Raw genomic sequence first — 20,298 nt, 5'->3', positions numbered from 1 at the left:
TAACCAACGCTTCCACTCTGACGATGATCTTTCTCCAATGATACCCAGTATGAGGTCAAGTAACAGCACCAGCTCTTCCAGCCAGCTACTTCGCACCCTATGGATGTAATATTGTAACATTGAACTTAATAATTAAAATTGGTACCTTGACAATTTTGGCTTTCCCACATTCACCTGGGCATTCCCTCTGTTGTCTTCACTCTCTTCACCTACATTTCTGCAATTTAACATCTCTTCTCCTTTTTCCATTACTAAAGAAGGGTCCTTGTCCCAAAATGTTGACTCTGTTTCTCTCTCCACTGTTGTTGCCTGACTAGTTGAGCACTTCCACCATTCTCTATGTTTGTTTTGAATTTCCAGTATATTTGTGGCTTTTTACTTCATGTAAGTTTAATCATGATGACTGGCCAAGACAATATTGGGAAGAACTTTCTGTTTCTCATTGAAGTACATTTAAATCTGGATCAGAACCTTAAAATAAAAGTTCATGGAAGAAATTCATCCTTATTTGCATTTGTTTAAATGGAAGTGCCTTGTATTCAATCTGTAAAATCTGAATTAATTTAACTCATGGATGGACATTTTAAAAGTGCACAAAGTGAGTATTTGGACTATGCATGATCAGCCACGATCTTGTTGAATGGAGGAGCAAGACCAACATGCCAGGTGGTCTACGCCCACTCCTATTTCTTATGCATCTGAAGACAAATTACTTCCTTGCTGCTTTTACTGAATTTTTATTTTGAGTCTTTGAAAATCTTTTTTTTACTGAGCCTTGAAATTTCTCAAGGAAATCCACAGAATTCTAAGAAAAATAATTTTTAAACTCTTCAAAAAAAAATGGCAAAATAACAAAACTTTTGGATAGATTGGAGATGATAGAATGTTAAATTCAGCAGAGGTGAATGATCATCCCTCTTGAGTAATGGAGGAACTCAGCCCTTACATCTATTAAAATGAGGAATTAAAACTTTCTACAATTCCCATCAAAATCACCAAGTTGCAGTTGTCACTGGATTTGTACCTGAGTAGATGCTGTAGAAGAGCAATTGCCTGAGGATCTTGTAAACAATCTGGGTTGAACTGCCTCTCTTCTCCACGTCCACACTGTCTCTGTAAACTGAGTTTATGATCGTCAGTAGATCAAGACACTTCAGAAACGTAGTCAACATTGATAACATGACAAAGTGGTCTGATTACAATTTAATCGTTGGTATCAAGCAGCTTTATTTTCCCAATTAATAGTAATAAGACATTAAAGAGTTTTAGAACAGGTCCACATAATTATAAACATGCCTATTGTTGGAATCTAGGGGTTAAAACATTATGAAAGAAATGATTAATTAATAAGTGTATATTTACTGCATGGTTCAGGGGAAAAGAGGAATGTGATTAAGTGGCAATCACAGCATGGAGCAAAGTTGGCTGAGCAAAATTGTCTGCTCCCAAATCTTTGGCTTGGCTTTGCGGACGAAGATTTATGGAGGGGGTAAAAGTCCACGTCAGCTGCAGGCTCGTTTGTGGCTGACGAGTCCGATGCGGGACAGGCAGACACGGTTGCAGCGGCTGCAGGGGAAAATTGGTTGGTTGGGGTTGGGTGTTGGGTTTTTCCTCCTTTGCCTTTTGTCAGTGAGGTGGGCTCTGCGGTCTTCTTCAAAGGAGGTTGCTGCCCGCCAAACTGTGAGGCACCAAGATGCACGGTTTGAGGCGATATCAGCCCACTGGCGGTGGTCAATGTGGCAGGCACCAAGAGATTTCTTTAGGCAGTCCTTGTATCTTTTCTTTGGTGCACCTCTGTCACGGTGGCCAGTGGAGAGCTCGCCATATAACACGATCTTGGGAAGGCGATGGTCCTCCATTCTGGAGACGTGACCCATCCAGCGCAGCTGGATCTTCAGCAGCGTGGACTCGATGCTGTCGACCTCTGCCATCTCGAGTACTTCGACGTTAGGGATGAAAGCGCTCCAATGGATGTTGAGGATGGAGCGGAGACAACGCTGGTGGAAGCGTTCTAGGAGCCGTAGGTGATGCAGGGAATGCATAAAACGATTTAGGAGGAATGCTCAAACTGAAGGAGGTGGTGAGTAGCACAGGAGACACAGGCCAGACCAGAACAAAGAATGGCCTGCAAGAAACAAAGGGAATGTAAAACCAGTCTAGGAGGAAGATTAAGGCAGGAGGAGGTGTTAAAGAGAACAGCAGAAATTGGCCAGACAGGAACAGAATGGTGATTAGAAATATCTGGGGATGAATTAATTTCTGATCAACACAACAGGATAGTCTGGCCTGGAGGATTAAGATGGGAGTGCTACACCCCAGATATCTGCAAAACAGAAGATGACTTGTGATAACCCTTATGCAAAAATATCTAGCAAAGGAAGACAACTTTTGTTCTGTATGATAAGGTTGATCTATATAAACTGAGCCAACTGGACAATAGGGGTCAGTCTTGGGGAGTAGCTCACTGTGCAGGTGACCTATGAACTAACGATTGACCCAGAGCTCTGTTAAGTTTTATTCTTGTGCTGTGTAATAAATTGACTGTTGAACCGAATACCTTCTCCTATCACTTCATTCAAAGAACACGCTGGACTCAGACTACACATAGACTAAATTAAGAGTAAGGTAAAGCCAAAGTCCGACACTATATGTATATATATATATATATATATATGTATTTCTTTTACACACACACACACACACACACACACACACACACACACACACATAAATACACATACAGATTAAAAATGTAGGAATCCATTCTTTTTTCAGAATTCCACTTTGTGGTCAAGCATGACATTTTCAGAAATCTCCACTTTGTGGTCAAGCATGACAATCAAATCTCTTGTGCTTAATTCCACTGTGGCCAACAGGTCAAGGCTACATATAAATTGGAGAAACATCATCTTGCATTCCGTCTTGGTAGACTCCAACCAAATGGCATCAACGTCACCATGTCTTCCTTCCTTCCTCCTGTCAGAGGACACCATCCTCAGCCATCTGCTTCTTCCTCCTGTCACCTCCCAATTCTTACTGTTCCCCCCCCCCCATTTCTTCCCCCTCCCACTCATATTCAACCACCACCTGCCAACCTAAGATCCCCCCCCCCCCCCATTCTTTTATTTTGCCATCTTCCCATTTCTTGCTATACCTGAAAGGCCCAAAATGTCAACTCTCTATTGCTTTCTGTGGATGCTACCTAACCTGCTAATCCTCCATCATATTGTGTGTTATCTCAGGTTGGATCTTGTGCATCTCCTTATAGGTTGCATCAGTAACAAATACATTGGACATTTCTTGCAGTTTTCTATGTCATTATTATAATTTTCTCCTTTTTAAGACTCTCTACCTATGGATTATGTAGATAAACCTCTGGATCTTGCTATTTAATAATTTTCCATTGTGTGCAGATCTCATATTCCTTGTGATACCTCTTATTTGCATTATAAAGCTTCATCAGTTCCAGACAATAAAATCTATTATTTATTTAATAATGGCCATCCATTTCACTAAAGAGACATTATAAATACTTGAAGTACCTGCAAACACCACAAACACTTTTAAAAAAAAATTAACAAATGCCAGAATGGCTTGTTACAGATTCCCATAACATATTCATCTGCTACTTTACAAAAGTTATTTGCTCACAGAATGTGGGTGTCATCAGCCAGCCCTATCCCAAATTGTCCCTGAACTCCATGGCTTCCTAAACCATTTCAGGGGCTGCCAAGAGGCAATCATGTTTCCAGTGTTCTGGAGTCACGAATCACCCACACGAGGCAAGGACAGCTTATTTACTACCGCAAGTGGGATTTTGAACTACCGACAATCTGAAAGCCTTGTCTGTGCCTCTCCGCCTCCAATTACTTGAAATTGTGATTTGAAAATAATGTCTCCAGATCTAAAGACCTGGCCTCAACACAACTATTCAGGCATCTTAACATACCAATATGCACATTTTTTTTTCCTTTCTGTATCTATCAAAGTTAAATTTTACTGGCTCAGAGTTAACATATATATTTTTAAATAGAAGACACCCAAATTGATTTGATACAACTTTACAGCAAGTTGTCTATTATGGCTTTAACCCCCAAAGATGTGGTGGGAGATGCAGTCAACCTCAGGGCTGAGAATGGAAGTTGTGAACGAGTTTCAGGTTGAGACTCTTTCGGCAATCAGGCTCTCCCTGCTTCACCTGTGGCCCAGAATAATGAATTATAAAAATTAAAAGTCAGGGATAGTTTGTCTGTTATCTTACCATTCTGTTGCTAAAGGTCTTTTGATTTGTTTGCAGATATACCTTACCTATGCAGCCTGGCATGAGTGTATTGCAGGTACACTCCAGTATCCCCCTGGCTTTGGAGTACACGATCCCAGTCGAACTCATAATCAGACAAAAGGGGACCCTTGAAGTCCTACAAATTACACATTAAAATCATTTAATTTTCTTCACATAACTAAGAAACCAGACTTAAAAGTCAGGAAAAACTGACTTTGGAAGTGAATTCAACATTGTGATAATACGGAGGTTTGCAAATAATTTGACAATTATATACTACAAAGAACATTACAGCACAGTACAGGTCCTTCAGCCACAATGTTGCGCTGACCTATGTAAACCTATTCCACAGAAATCTAATTCTTTCCTACCTCACACCCATAACCCTTTTTTTTATTTGCAATTGTCCCCCAAGGTAAAAGGTACTGGTTGCCCATACTCCCGAGGGCCCTCAATGTATTTATCAAGTTAAAATCAATTGATGGCAATTCTATTAAATTCCGGTTTGCCTCCTGCTGGTTCTAATGTGCAACCTGTTCAGTCAATATACATTTGAAGGGAGAAAATCAACTGCTGTGTAGTGCCATCAGTCAAAGCCCAGCCCTCAACTCACTTATACCTTTTACTTTCATGTATCAATATACACGTGACCAGTACACAAAGATACATTTTTATCTACCTTGCTGATGGTTCATGCAAAAAAAAGGATGAAATTAACATTTTAAAACAAACTCATAACAAAGAAAGGAGGCATGGTTAGTGTAATGCTATTATATAGTGCTAGACCCTGGTTTGAATCCAGCACTCTCTGTAACCAGTTTGTATGTTCTCCCCATGACTGCTCGAGTTTCCTCTGGGGGCTCCAGTTTCCTCCCACCTTTCAAAACGTTTGGGGTTTACATTATTTGGGAGGTACAGGCTCATGGGCCTATTACTGTGAAGTATGTCTAAATTTAAATTTTAAAAAAGGGTCATAAAAGTTCCTGATTGATTCCCGGCATGGTGACTTTGTCCTGCTAAGGATGTGAAGCAAACTGGACCTATAACTCTCGGAATTTAAAAAAAAACAAAAGGTGATCTCGTTGGAAGTTATAAAATCCTTCCTAAGTTTGAAAGGGCAAATGTCAGTATGATGGTTCTGGTGGCCAGAGGGTCTAAAACATAGGTCAGAGGATGAAAAGGTATGTTGGATATATTTTCCACAAAACTTACAAAATTTCCACAAAATTTACTACTCAAGAGGGCAGTGGAAACATGGAGGGAAATCAATAGGCTTTTAAATATTAAGGGAATCAAGGGATATAGGGTTAGTGCAAGAAAGTGATTCTGAGCTAAAAGACATCATGGAGCAGGCATAAGGGGCCAAATTGCCAACTCCTGATTTTATTGATGTTCTTATTTCCAAAACATATCTTTTTTCAGAATTAAACTCATTTAAACTTTTGTGCAAATTTAATAGCAGCAGTAGAGTACGAAAGCTGTGGTGCTGACAATGGATCCTTTAAGTGCATTTGCACCACAATACTAAACTGGAAGAAAAATGTGAAAGTACACTGAGCGGTGAGCCAGGAACTGCATCGCTTTTGTTATTGTAATGTTTTTGTTATCATTTGGGAAATACTGTGAAGATTAGATTCTCATATATTAAAAAAATCTAAATGCCAGAATCTTTACAAGGGCAATCACAAGTAAAAATGGGTCAAAATGGCTGTAAAAACAGGCCAAACCAATAGATTCAGGTGTGCAATGGTAGCATCCAGGGACACCCCACAGTTTTGTCCACCTATAACAAGGTCTCCGACATCATGGATGCATGGATCAATTCCAGGAGTGGGTATTTGCACAAACTTGGCTTTTATTTCATGGGCACAGTAATGCTTTTACAACGCCAATAACTCAGGCTTGTAGCCAGCACTGTCTGTAAGGACTTTGTACATTCTCCCCATGACCTGCATGGATTTTCTCGGGTGCTCCAGTTTCCTCCCACTCTCCAAAATATACGGGATTGGTTACTGGGCGACTTGGGTCCATCTACTGTGCTGCATCAATAAAAGTTAAATGAAAAAAATAATTGGCCCAAGGAACATACTAATCCATGCCCTGAAGATGTTCTTCCTCTTTTCCTTTTGTCATGCCCCTTATAAAGTGAGCTGAGGGCCATATTTTTTTTTTCTAAAGAGGGAACTAGATCTTGGGCAACCAGCTTCTTTTTGGTTCCGAGAGGCAAGTGAGTGCTCAAGTTAGACCCAGTAAAGTCAGAGAAAGTCTTCTTCCAATCCTGCCAACCATTAAGTGAATTATCGGCAAGGACACTAGCAGGTGTTTTCCTCATATAAGAGCAGTGAGCAGAGTCAGCCAATGGATAATCCTGTTGTTCATGATGTCCATACACCTCAGGGTATCAAATTACAAACAACTATGGGTGGAGTTTTGGCTATTCGTTGCTCAACCTTTGTACAGGTTTGCAATTACTACATGGTGCAAAAATAACTAAAGTTAAAGATAAATCCATAATACTCAGGCTATGATTTTCTGATACAAGGTCCATCCATCATTTTATTGTTGAGCCTAATCCCCAGAATACACCAGCAAAATATTTTAACCTTAAAAAGGAATAGTGATAAACTAATTAAGAAACATCCATCTGCTGCAACACAATGAATGGCCTAATGAGAAATTACCTGAACAATAAGTGCAGCCACACCCACTTTCTCTGCTGTACTCGCTGGATCTTCCAGTTCTTTTGTTGCTTCAGAACAGAAATAAAGGATTATATTCAAATCATCTATGAGAAACTATCGAGAGGTTATCCTGGCACAGGTAAATCACTACCTCAGAAAGATTAACAAGTGGTCTGTCTTCAATTTAGAAACACAAGGAAGTGTTACTGTGTGATATTTAAGTGTTGTGGAACAACCTCATACAGTTTACCTACATATTTTCACTTATTAAATCCTGTAATTACTTGTCTTAATTGCAATAATTTTGTTACATTTTGGACTTGCATTATCTTTGTAAAGCACTAAAGCTTAAACCATGGTTAGTAAAATAACATATGTCCATAGCCAAGTCTCCAAAATATCTCCTTTTGCATGATGTGCAGTAGAAATTTAGATTTTTGGTATGAATTTTTCTATAACGAAGTACTGAAGCAGGCTACAAATATCACAAATGTCAAAACCTTGAAATAGAAACTAAGTGTTGAAGAAAGACAGATTAGACAGCATTAGTGGAGAGAGCATCTCAGATCAATGATCTTTCATTCATCAGATGCTTCATGAGCATAATGCTGCAGCTCAATGTGCACCAATGTTATCTCGATATCAGAAAGCTATAGTTCATTTCCCATTGTAATGTCTTCAGCGTAAATATCTACACTGATGTTAGTACAGAAGGAACGTTGCATTTTGAGAGGAGCCATTTGTTTGGGTGGAAGTACTAAACCATGGTCCTGCCAGCCACATCATATGATCAGCAAAAATCTCTGCCTTTTAAAACAGTGCCCAAGGAATTGTCCTCAATGGCCAGTGGAATTTCTCTCTCTGAGTCGACTTCACAGGAAATGACCATCCAGTCATCTGCATAATGCTGCTGTGGGAACTTCCTGTTGAAAAAGTAGCAATTATACAATAGCAATTACATATCTTTGATGTCTGCAGAGTGCCTTGGGACTATCATAGGATTTGCACAGGGGTGCTGAGGGGTTCCTGACTGTGTCAAAAGTTTTGATCTGGAGCTCGGGTTGCCGATGGTTTGGACTGAAGTCTGTGTGGCTGCAGGAGTGCTGCAAGCAAAACTATAGACACTCAGTGACACTGAAGGGACTCTTTTTTGCTTCTTTTTCTCTGACTGTAAGGGGTGCTGGGCAATTTGTTAATGGTGAATCTTTGTCTACCTCACAGCACAGTATTGGAAATTTCGTGTAATATTACATCGGTTTTATTACACAATAAAAATATCTAGAATTTTATGGAGCTGTACAAATTAAAATCCTCTTATTCCAGAATAACTCATTAGTAGCATTGCAGGTCCCCTGTTAGCTCAGGCACCAGTTGGTTCTATTCCTGGGGTTCTATTCATTAGGTAAGGAAATAATCCTCGTAAGAGGAATCAGATTTTAAATGGCATGCTCTAGCAGCTGTGTACTCACTTTTTGAGGCAGCCATGTTTTGCAGCATTCTAGAGCGTGCTTCATTCAGAACATCTTCTAGGAAAACAACATCTCCTTTCCGAGTTTTCATTCCTTTCACTATCCCAAAGGATACATGCTGACAGCTGGAAGCAGGGAAATGGAAACCAGTCTGAGTTTTTCCAAATATTATTAACTGAAAGATGACTTGAACATTTCAGGAACAAATTGCACATTTGCAAATATTCTGCCACTCCCTTAATTTGTTTTATGGTTGCAACTAACTGAACAAGTACAAGTTACTTTTAAAATAAATTTGTTAAAATATAAATACGAAGTCAAAGAATTTATTTAATTATATTGATCATGAAAATTCTGGCGCATCTACAATTTATCCCACAAGACACTGTATTTTCTCTTTTTATTTACCAGTAGTTTTTAGGTTACACTGCCGGAATGACTGCCTGAGCCAGGTTCAGGAGCCACAAAACTTGTACCTCCAGGTTCAGGAATAGTTGCTACCCCTCAACCATCAGACTCCTAAATAACAGGCTCATTCAGAGAATAAGGACTCTTATTTTGTTCATTTTTTATTACTGAATCTATATTTCTGTATTTGCACAGTTTGTTTACATTTCTTTCATCTCGAGTACAGTTTACAGTTGCTGGTAATTAGATATTCTGCCTGGCCTGAAAGAAAAAGAATCAGAGGGTTGTGTGTGATGTCATGCATGTAATCTTGACAATAAATCTGAATTTTGAACCAAATCTGCAAGCTAATGACTACGTTAAAGCCCACCTTAAAAGACATATATTAAGGTATTCTAGAATGTGCTAGAATGGCACATATGGCAAGAGAATAATAATTTTGAACATTGCCCCAACATATCAAAATTCAGTTACAAACAAGGCCCAAGAAATTTTAAATTATGTCAAATTGGTCCCCCTTTCCAGAGGCCAATAATGGAGAGTGGATAAGCTTGAATTAAAAATATTCCAAGACTGCTTTAACTGCCCTTTGAAGAAAGAGTTCCAAAGTCTCTTAGACTTCGGTGAGGAAAAGATTAGCTTCAACTGTTTTAAATGTGCAATCTCTCATTCTTAATTTAAAATTTTCCCACAATCTTTAATATCTTCTTTACACCCAACTCATCAAGATGCTTCAGAATATTTCACATTTCCATCAAGTAGCATCTCTTTCTTCCAAACTATAGAGAATACAAGCCTACCCAGTCCAAAACAGCCTCCCATACCAGGCTACTGTGTTAGGACTTACCGTTCCGACCAGTTAAAGCCCAGGATTTTTAGCACTTCAAACAGTTGCTCAAAATGTGTGCATTGTTCCTTAGCGGTCTGAAAATTATAAGGGCTATCAATGTAAAAAATGAACAACAATTCACAGCAAAAAGCCACTGGGCCCTTAATTTTGTGGCACATTCCAGAATAATCAAATTGAAAGCAATAGGTTTCAGGTTGCTTGGTAAAACTGTTGAAATAAGGAAAGCTCCTGTGTAACATCACATGAACCTAATCTCTTCAAAATATGATTAAAGTCTTGAGAAAGGTATACAAGAAATTAACCTTACTACTGCTGGATATTAGATGATTAAGTAGTGAACAACTGTGTAGTCATATAAAACAAAGAGATTTTAAAATTGAAACCTTGGTGAAAGTGCAGTGTTACAGAATTGAAGCCATCTCCATTTCCTTGCACACTGCAGTCCCGATCACAAGTATAGTTCCATGAAGTCATAGAAGTGAGAGCTTTCCCCATGTGAAAAAAGAGAAACATTATCCCAGGCTCCTTCTGAAACTCATGCATGTATTAGGTGAGAAGTCCACCTGACATCACTCAAAAGAGGCACATGTGACCAGAGAAAGGAGTAACTAACAAAACAGATGAGGAAAGCTCGGTGGTGATAGCAGTTAATGGTGTTGCCTTATAGCTCCTGGGATCCATGGTTAATTCTGACTTTGGGTGATATCTGTGAAGTTTTTGCTGTTACAATGCTCCAAAGATGTGCTGGTAGCTTGCCTGGCCACCCTTTTGTATCTTTAAGTGGCAAAAGAATAAAATATGGGCAAGTTCATGGGTATGTGAGAATGAATTGATTACAGGGGAACAGAGAAATAAGGTGGTAAAGTGGAATAGTGTCAGTTCTGCTGGGGTGAATACCCACCTCCTATGCCAAACACCAGTGAGACAATATTTTTGGGTGGGAGAAGTAAATTGTTAAAGTTTGCATGAAAATGGAGCATATTAATAACTTCAAATACATCCAGTTAACATGAAAGATTTACAAATTCTGACAGCTATCATAATATTTTGCATCAGTGATTCAAGGCAAGATGTTTCATGCTCAAGTTTCATTTGAATTATTATTTCACGGATAATATCGAAACTCAAAACAGGAAATTAAATCAAATCCTCTGAAGAAAAGAACGTTCTTCAGAGGATTAATGCACCAAATGCACAACATAGCCTGTCTGCTTCAGATATTCAGTTGCAGAATGTGAAGAATCTATTTTTTCTTGAAGCAAAGCATGACTTGCAGCCTTTGCTCTGCTACAGATTTAGCACATGCCTCCAAGGAGAAATGTCTCCCTCCTAAGAACAAATATCTTTCCTTAGTTACCTACCACATATATCATTTTGTCAAAGTTGTATTTCTCCATGCGATGAGCAGCAGCTGCAATATCCCTGCAAACAAAATTGGGAAGTAACAGGTGTTATTCTCATCAATGATGCTTCAACAATATAGATCAATGATAATCAACAATTTTTTAAAAATCAAGTAACACGCATCATATTTCAAATGGTGTTTTTTAAAACTCAGCCAGCAACATTGGGCAAGCCACTTTCATCTTCAGCCCGACCACAGGCACCTGAAATAGACATTCCTTTTTCAAACATTGTCATGGGAAGTCGTGACCGGGAAGGAAAATGATTCAGGGATGTGCTCAAAGCCTCCTTGAAGAAATGCAATACAGAAATGTGCTGGAAAAGGCAATTTCTCCACTGACTCCTGTGAAGATCTGGTCCATGACTGTTCAAAGTGGAGAGGTGAAGCATTCAGATGACACGCAACACCTCAAGAACCATGCACCTTAATTTCTTTATTCGGTTTTTCGCAAGAAGAGGATATATTATTGACTTCACCTCAAAAGTGAATCTTAGCTTTTACCTCTCTGATAACCGTCGGGCAATTTTGATGAAATGGAAAGACAACACTCTGCCCTACTCACATTCAGTGGTTACATGATGTCATGTCGTTCCTAAGTTTAGAAAATAAAATCAGATATAATATTAAAAATGTAAAGCTTAATTTTCATAAGACGTGGATCACTCTCATAATTTGATTCATATTTTATATTATTTAACCTTGTTTAGAGGGAGGGGGTTGACTATATGCTTTTTTTCCCTTTTTTTCCTTTGAGACAAATTAGATAAATGTGAGTTTAATTGAAAATGATATACATTGATCATATTTCAGAAGACAAGTTAATATTTGAGAAGTATAAGTTCCCTTTCTTTTTATAAGGGAATTTTATTTTCAACTTGTAACTAAAGAAAATATTTACCATCTGGGGTTTTTTTTTCTACTTTCCTCCTTTCTGGAGGTTTACCTTTTTTCTTCTTTGACTTTTTCACTGTTATCTTTGATAATATTATGAAGAATTGTGTCAACTGTTAATTCAATCTAATCCTAGATTTAATGTTTTGGATAAAGTTAAGTTAAGAAATGAATCGTAGCTATGTTTTCAATTTATAATTGAAGTATGTTAAACATATGATATGGTTAGGCCATTCACTAGATTAATACGAGTAATAAACTCAATAAAAACATTTTAAAAAGAAAAGAATAGGCTTCAAGGCACATGGCAGTCTTGCACAAGAAGCAGACCACCTCATTAAATATCCACCGGCCCATTCGTTGGCCACAACCTGATCAGTCTGTGGAAGAGTCTGCAGGTGGTTCATGCTCCCTCATTGATTCCATAAAATCATCCTTAACCCCAAGGCACTACCTGAGATTTCCTGTGGTAAATTAAAGGAGCTGAAATATATACAACCTTTGACAAGGAATATTATGAGCAGGTGGACAATTGTTGAAATTCATTATCTAAATATGAAGACATGAAATAGAGGAAAATAAATCACAAAATTCTGTATCTCTGGCACAAGGACAGCCTCTGTAGCCCAAGATGGTAGGGAAAGGAAGAGGAGGGCAATAGTTATAAAGGATTCAATGGTCAGGAGATTCTGTGGATGTGATAAAGAAAACTGGATGGTGGTTTGCCTCCCTGGTGCCAGGGTCTGGGATATAACTTCGCGTGTCCATGATGTCCTAAGGGAGGGGGAGAGTAGTGAGCCAGAGGTCGTGGTACATATTGGTGCCAGAGGTCGTGTACATATTGGTACCAATAACATAGGGAGGAAGAGTTATGTGGTCCTAAAAAAATGAATATAGGGAGTGAGGTAGGGAACTAAAAGGAAGGACTGCAAAGGGGGAGTAATCTCTGGATTACTTCCTGTGCCACGCGACAGTGAGGGCAAGAATTAAATCAGGTGGAGGATGAATGCGTGGCTAAATGGAATGGCAGGGATTTGAGTTCTTGGATCACTGGGACCTATTTTAGGGGAGGTTGGACCTGTACCGAATGGACTGGTTGCATCTGAATCCCAGAGGGACCAGCATCCTGGCGGGGCATTTGCTAGGGCTACAAAGGAGGCTTTAAACTTGTGCAGTTGGGGGAAGGGGTTCATATAAGGGAGAACATCAAAGAGAAAGCTTGTCAGCAAAGAGAGAAGGCATGTTGACAAAGTATGGGAGTGGAAAGGCAGATGATCAAGGAGGAAAGGGATTGGTGCTATGATGGTAATAAACAATGGAGTTGTCCATAAAGATAGGGATAAGCAGAAGGTAAGATGTGGGAAATCTCTGAAATTCATTTACTTTAATGCAAGAAGTATTGTAAGGAAGGTGGATGAGCTGAAGGTGTGGATAGACACTTGGCAGTATGACGTGGTGGCGATTAGTGAGACGTGGTTGCAGGAGGGATGTGACTGGCAGCTAAATGTTCTGGGATTTTGGTGTGATAGAATTGGAGGGGCGGGGGGGCAGGGTGTGGTGTTGCTTGTCAGGGAAAATATTACAGCGGTGCTGACGCGAGATAGATTGGAGAGCTCGTCAAGGGAGGGGGTATGGGTGGAATTAAAAAATGGAAGAGGTGAGGTTAAAATTATAGGGGTGTATTATAGACCAACTAAAAGGGAGTGAGAAATAGAGGAGCAAATGTGTAAGGAAATAGCTGAGATTTGTAATAAGTACAGGGTTGTGTTAGTTAGGGGTTTTAATTTTCCTAATATAGATTGGGAGACAGATTCTGTGAAAGGGCTGGATGGATTAGAATTTGTAAAATGTGTGCAGGATAGTTTTTTTTGCATCAATATGTTGAGGTACCAACTAGAAAAGGGACAGTGTTGGATCTGCTGTTAAGGAATGAGACAGGGCAGGTGACAGAGGTATGTGTTGGGGAGCACTTCGGATCCAGTGATCATGGTACCATTAGTTTCAATATAATTATGGTCTGACGATTAAGGTTTTTAAGTGGGGGAAAGCCAGATTTGATGAAATGAGAAAGGATTTGCAAGGAGTGGTTTGGGCTGATTTGTTTTATGGGAAAGAGGTAGAAGAGAATTGGAGGTCATTTAAAGGTGAGAATTTGAAGGTGCAGAACCTTTATGTTCCTGTTAGAATAAAAGGCAGGGTCAAATGTTCGAGAGAGCCATGGTTTTCAAAGGATATTAGAAAGTTGGTTCAAGATAAAAGAGAGGCCTACATTAAATACAAGAAACAAGGTATGGATGAGATGCTTGGATTGTAAAAAGAGGCTTAAGAAAGAAATTAGGAAAGGGAAAAGAAGGTACGAGGTGGCTATAGTGAGCAGGGTGAAAATAAATTCTAAGGGTTTTTACAAATATGTGAATAGCAAAAGAAGAGTGAAGAATAAAATTGGTCCATTAGAGAATCAGAGCAGACAAATGTGTGCTTAGCCGAATGAGATGGGGGAGATATTAAATGGGTTCTTCCCGTTGGTATTCACTAGGGAAAAGGATATGGAATTGTGTAGGATAAGTGGGGCAAAAGGTGTAATTATGGAAAACAGGGGGTGATGGAACTTTTGAGGCATATAAAGGTGGATAAGTCTCTGGGTCCTGACGGGATTTTCCCCAGGACCTCAAGGGAAGTCAGGGAGGAAATAGCAGAAGCTCTGACAGTGATTTTTCAACAGTCACTGGAGGGAGGCTGTGTTGCAAATGTGGTTCCTCTGTTTAAAAAAGGGCTCCAGGTGTAGGCCCAGCAATTATCAGCCAGTAAGTTTGACATCAGTGATTGGCAAACTAATGGAAAGTATTCTTAGAGATAATATGTATAAGAATCTAGAGGGGCAGGGACTGATTAGGGAGACCCAATATTGGTTTGTGAGGGGAAGGTCATGTTTGACAAATCTTGTTGAATTTTTTGAGGAGGTGACTAGGAAGGTCGATGAGGGTAGAGTAGTGGATGTAGTATATATGGATTTCAGTAAGGCCTTCGTTAAGGTTCCACATGGAAGGTTGGTAAGGAAGGTTCAGGTGCTAGGTATTAATGTTGAGATAGTCAGATGGGTGCAATGGTGGTTAAACGATAGATACCAGAGAGCCATGGTGGATAAGTGTCTGTCAGGATGGAGGCCGGTGACAAGCGGTATGCCTCAGGGATCAGTGTTGGGTCCCTTGTTGTTTGTTAATAATTTGGATGATGGAGTGGTAAATTGGGCTAGTAAATAAGCAGACAATACAAAAATAGGGGGAGGTGTGGATAGTGAAGATGGTTTTCAGGGACTGCGGAAGGTTTGGTAGGGGGACAAGAATTGCAGCAGAAGGAACCTGAAAATGGCAGAACACTACTCAGATCAAAACTCTGCATTCATGCCATATCAAGGTGTAACTGTAGGTGAATAATTAAACAACTAATCAGAGAAGGCAATGGGATACAAAAGTGGCTTGGAACTGGAGTTGTAGAAGGGAGCTAATAGTCAGATTGGAAGACTAGAACCAGTGGTGTGTCACAGGAATCAGTGCTGGGTCCTGTGGAGTTAATCAACTACGTTAACAGTTTGGATAACAATGAAGTTGGCATGGTTATCAGGCTTCTGGATGATACCAAGATTGGTACCAAATATAGCGGACAATGAAGAAGGTATTGAAAATTATAATAGGATACAGATTAATTGGTGAAGTGGGCCAAGGATCAGCAGTTGGATTTTAACTTGCACATGGGGCTGCATTTCAGGAAATTAAACCTGGGCAGGACTTAAATAGTACGAGGAATATTATGGAACGACCCCGAAGAGTGTTTATAGAATAGTTTCAAAGGAGTACAAAACATAGTGCCCCAAAAGTGGCCACACTGGTCGACACGGTGGTAAAAAAGGCTTTTGACATATTTTCCTTCATCTGTCAGGGCAGGGAGTACATGATTTGGAATGCTATGTTACAAATGCATAAGATATTAGAGCAGTGGTTTTCAAACTGCCCTAGACACACATTCTATCTTAAGCAATCCCTATGCCATAAGTGCTCTGTGATTGGTAAGGGATTGCTTAAGGTGGTAGTGAGTGGGAAGGGAAGGTTGAGAACCACTGCCCAATTCTTACTGGAATATCTTGCTTGAGAAAAATTGTCATTGGCCCATTTCCTTTGACATTATGAAATGGTGCACATAATGAGTCAATTAGGTACGATTAAACAGTGGTTTTCAAATGTTTCTTTCCACCCACATACAAGCAATCCCTTACTAATCACAGAGCAGCTATGGCATAGGAAATACTTAAAGTGGTATGTGAGTGGAAAGAAAAAGGTTGAAAACCACTGCTCTAAATTATTTAGAAAAATTAAAACTTCATAAGTGGGTTATTGGAAATTGTAAAAGGTCATTACAATTGCCACTAGAGAGAATGCAGATACTAGAATCAAGAGCAGTGGTTTTCAAACTGCACTCCCCCCCCCCACCCCCACCAAACTCACCTTCCAACTTAAGCAATCCCTCTGCCATAAGTGCTCTATGATTGGTAGGGGATTGCTTAAGGTAGCATGTGGGTGGGAAGGGAAGGTTGAGAACCACTGCTCTTGACCCAATTCTTACTGAAATATTTTGCTTGAGAAAAATTATTATTGGCCCATTTCCTTTGGAGTTATGAAATTATACACATAATGAGTCAATTAGGTATTATTAAAACAGTGCTTCCACCTTAAGCAATCCCTTACTAATCACAGAGCATTTATGGCATAGGGATTGGTTAAGGTGGAACATGAGTTTAGAGAGACAGTTTGCATATCTGGTTGCCTAGCTTCAAGAAGGACATCATTAAACTGGAAAAGGGGCCAAAAAGATTCATGAAGATGTTACTGGGACGGAGGGCTTGAGTTACAAGGAGAGGATTGGAGGTTTTCTCCCTAAACCATAGGAGGCTGAAGGAGTATCTTTATAACCACATATAAAATAATATGGTGTATAGATAAGGTGAATGAATGCCAGGGAATGGGTATCTCAAAATAGAGAGCATAGATTTATGAGAGAGTAAAGATTAAAGGGCAACAACTTTTTTCCCCCTCATTGAGAGGTGGTGCATATTTGGAACAAGCTTCCAGAGGAAATGGTAGAGGTGGGATTAATTGACATTTAAAAGACATTTAGACAGGTCCATGGATAGGACAGTGTTGGAAGGATATGATCCAAATGCAGGCAAATAAGATTAGCTCAGTTAGACAGCTCATGGAGGAGATGGGATGAAGGACACATTTCTGTGCTGTGCAACTCTTATGGACTTTAAACACTGTGGATAATAAATGACATCCACCTCTGCAGATCCATACCTGAAACCAGCCTCCAGCTAATTCATTTCACCCTTCATATAAAATGAAGAAATAGCTGAGAGCACTGAATGCAGCAAAGATTCTGACACTGGACAACATCACAGCTGAGGGACTGAAAATCTGCATTCCAGAACTACCTGCATTCACTCCCACCCAAGTTTATTTTTAAATAATTTTTTTATTTTTCACACTGTGAATCATGTCAACCAAAATATGTACACACATTTCTCATTAAATTAACACCGTGACCCTTTCTCCCTTTTTGTCCCCCTTTCCCTCCCTCCCTTCTACCCACCTCCCCAAAACCCATTAGTATTCAACATATACAAAACAATACACTCCCACCCAAGTTGATCCAGTATAGTTGCTATATTGCTATCTAACCAACAATCTAGAAAATTGCCCCTGTATGTTCCATTCACAAAAAAAAACAAGGGAGTCCAGCTGGAAACTCAGGAGCGTATAAAGTTATGCAACAGCTGGACAGGGTAAACAGAAAGGACATATTACCTTTACCACTTAACTCAGTAATTGCAAGCGAAGATTTAAATTAACTGGAATAAGAGGCGGGTTGACTAATAATGATCTCTCTGCATGAGTCTGGAACTCACTGTCTCAAAGCATAGTGGAGAAAAGATCCAGATTACTTTGAAACAAGTACCCAGAAAAGCCCTTGAAGAAGCTCGGCATGCAGGGCCAAGGATTACACGCAGGGCCAAGGATTACACGCAGGGCCAAGGATTACACGCAGGGCCAAGGATTACACGCAGGGCCAAGGATTACACGCAGGGCCAAGGATGCCAAGGATTACACGCAGGGCCAAGGATGCCAAGGATTACACGCAGGGCCAAGGATTACACGCAGGGCCAAGGATTACACGCAGGGCCAAGGATTACACGCAGGGCCAAGGATTACACGCAGGGCCAAGGATTACACGCAGGGCCAAGGATTACACGCAGGGCCAAGGAGGCCAAGGATTACACGCAGGGCCAAGGAGGCCAAGGATTACACTCAGGGCCAAGGAGGCCAAGGATTACACGCAGGGCCAAGGAGGCCAAGGATTACACGCAGGGCCAAGGATTACACGCAGGGCCAAGGATGCGCCAAGGATTGCATGCAGGGCCAAGGATGCCAAGGATTACATGCAGGGCCAAGGATTACATGCAGGGCCAAGGATTACATGCAGGGCCAAGGATTACATGCAGGGCCAAGGATTACATGCAGGGCCAAGGATTACATGCAGGGCCAAGGATTACATGCAGGGCCAAGGATTACATGCAGGGCCAAGGATTACATGCAGGGCCAAGGATTACATGCAGGGCCAAGGATTACATGCAGGGCCAAGGATTACATGCAGGGCCAAGGATTACATGCAGGGCCAAGGATTACATGCAGGGCCAAGGATTACATGCAGGGCCAAGGATTACATGCAGGGCCAAGGATTACATGCAGGGCCAAGGATTACATGCAGGGCCAAGGATTACATGCAGGGCCAAGGATTACATGCAGGGCCAAGGATTACATGCAGGGCCAAGGATTACATGCAGGGCCAAGGATTACATGCAGGGCCAAGGATTACATGCAGGGCCAAGGTTGCCAAAGATTACATGCAGGGCCAAGTATTACATACAGGGCCAAGGATGCCAAGTATTACATACAGGGCCAACGATGCCAAGTATTACATACAGGGCCAACGATGCCAAGTATTACATGCAGGGCCAAGGATGCCAAGTATTACATACAGGGCCAAGGATGCCAAGTATTACATACAGGGCCAAGGATGCCAAGTATTACATACAGGCCCAAGGATGCCAAGAGCTGAGAAATGAAATTAACTAGGTCTATTTTAGTCCAGTATAGATGGAGTGGGCAAAGACTTACCATAGTGCTGTAAATTTCTACTATTAGTTGAGATTTTTTCAAATCCTTCTCAAACTTTTAAAATTAGTCATCATGAAACAATAATTTTTAATGCTCAGCAGGTCAGACACTATCCGCGGGAAAGGAAATGGAGTAAATGTTTCAAGTCAAAGCCTTTTGTCAAATCTGGGAAAGAGAGAGATAAGTTGTTTTTAAGTTGCCAAAAGGGTGGAGGAGAGATGGATTTGACAAAGAAATATCTTTGATTATGGAGAGGCCAGTATTGCCATAGATACAAGCTGTAAATGAGGTGAACTAGTCTATGGATTAATGAAGCAGTTTTAAAATCCAGCATTTTTCCTATGACTGAGATCAGGCTAAAAGGTGGACCAAGGAACACAACAATCTACAGAAAGGATCAAAATATTGGCACTTCACCATAAGGTTTCCCCAATTGCAGTGTCAGATATGGGTAGCTGTCTGGATAACTATTTAATACTACCAATCCTTTCATTCAGAGTTATCAAAATAAATTTACTTAAAAATAACAAAAAATTACCTGGTCATGTAGAGGGAAGTCCCATCACTTCGAACCACTTTAGCATAAACAGAGAGGTCACCCGTTGGCGAAAGATCAACCACTCCAACTCCTTGCCTGTAGAAACAAATATGATGCGGAGTTAATAAACGTGGACAAAGCTCATTCTTAATGCAAAGATAATGAAAATGAAACTTCCATGATAGACCTATTCAACCATAGAACATTAAAGAATTTTGCAATGAATGTAAATATTTCACAAGTTGCAATATTTGCTATATTTTGACAAATGCAGTTGCAAACGTAGCAAAGTGTGATGAACAGCAAACAAGGAAGTAGGTACATCATCTGTGGTAAGATTGCCTGTTCTGGTGATTGAATTTTCTGCTCCTTAGTACCAGAACTTGATGATCCAGTAGAGAAGGCAAACAGAATCTCTAAACGAGATTAGATAATGTTTCTACTCTTAATGGTATGGTAGAAGTTTAGAACTTCTATTTGACAAACTCTATATTGGAATTAAAACTTAAATCAAAATTTTGATGGATTTTTTTGTAAACATACAG

The 20,298-nt window shown here is 40.1% G+C and overlaps 2 protein-coding genes across 7 annotated transcripts in view; one reads left to right on the top strand and one right to left on the bottom strand.

The window, feature by feature from the left end:
- Nucleotides 1-20,298, bottom strand: part of rars2 (arginyl-tRNA synthetase 2, mitochondrial) — an 85,132-nt gene that overhangs the window by 29,129 nt on the left and 35,705 nt on the right. For 3 of the 4 annotated variants that reach the window (XR_011340713.1, XM_069887364.1, XM_069887363.1), the window contains exons 11-17: nt 19,754-19,849; nt 11,052-11,112; nt 9,688-9,764; nt 8,433-8,557; nt 6,964-7,031; nt 4,309-4,418; nt 1,025-1,120 (exon numbers count right to left, since the gene is read on the bottom strand). Coding sequence is in view for 3 of the 4 variants with exons in the window: in XM_069887364.1 (XP_069743465.1) it covers nt 1,025-1,120; nt 4,309-4,418; nt 6,964-7,031; nt 8,433-8,557; nt 9,688-9,764; nt 11,052-11,112; nt 19,754-19,849 (633 nt within the window). In the remaining variant the exon portion in view is untranslated. The remainder of the gene's footprint in view (nt 1-1,024; nt 1,121-4,308; nt 4,419-6,963; nt 7,032-8,432; nt 8,558-9,687; nt 9,765-11,051; nt 11,113-19,753; nt 19,850-20,298) is intronic. The other variant, XM_069887365.1, reaches the window with a different exon arrangement.
- slc35a1 (solute carrier family 35 member A1) overlaps nt 1-20,298 on the top strand; it is a 106,061-nt gene that overhangs the window by 62,295 nt on the left and 23,468 nt on the right. The window lies entirely within an intron of this gene.

The sequence above is a fragment of the Narcine bancroftii genome, chromosome 6, assembly GCF_036971445.1.
Source record: "Narcine bancroftii isolate sNarBan1 chromosome 6, sNarBan1.hap1, whole genome shotgun sequence".
Taxonomy (NCBI): Eukaryota; Metazoa; Chordata; class Chondrichthyes; order Torpediniformes; family Narcinidae; genus Narcine; species Narcine bancroftii.
The sequence above is the reverse complement of the archived record's forward strand: the minus strand, read 5'-3'. Positions and strand labels throughout refer to the sequence as shown.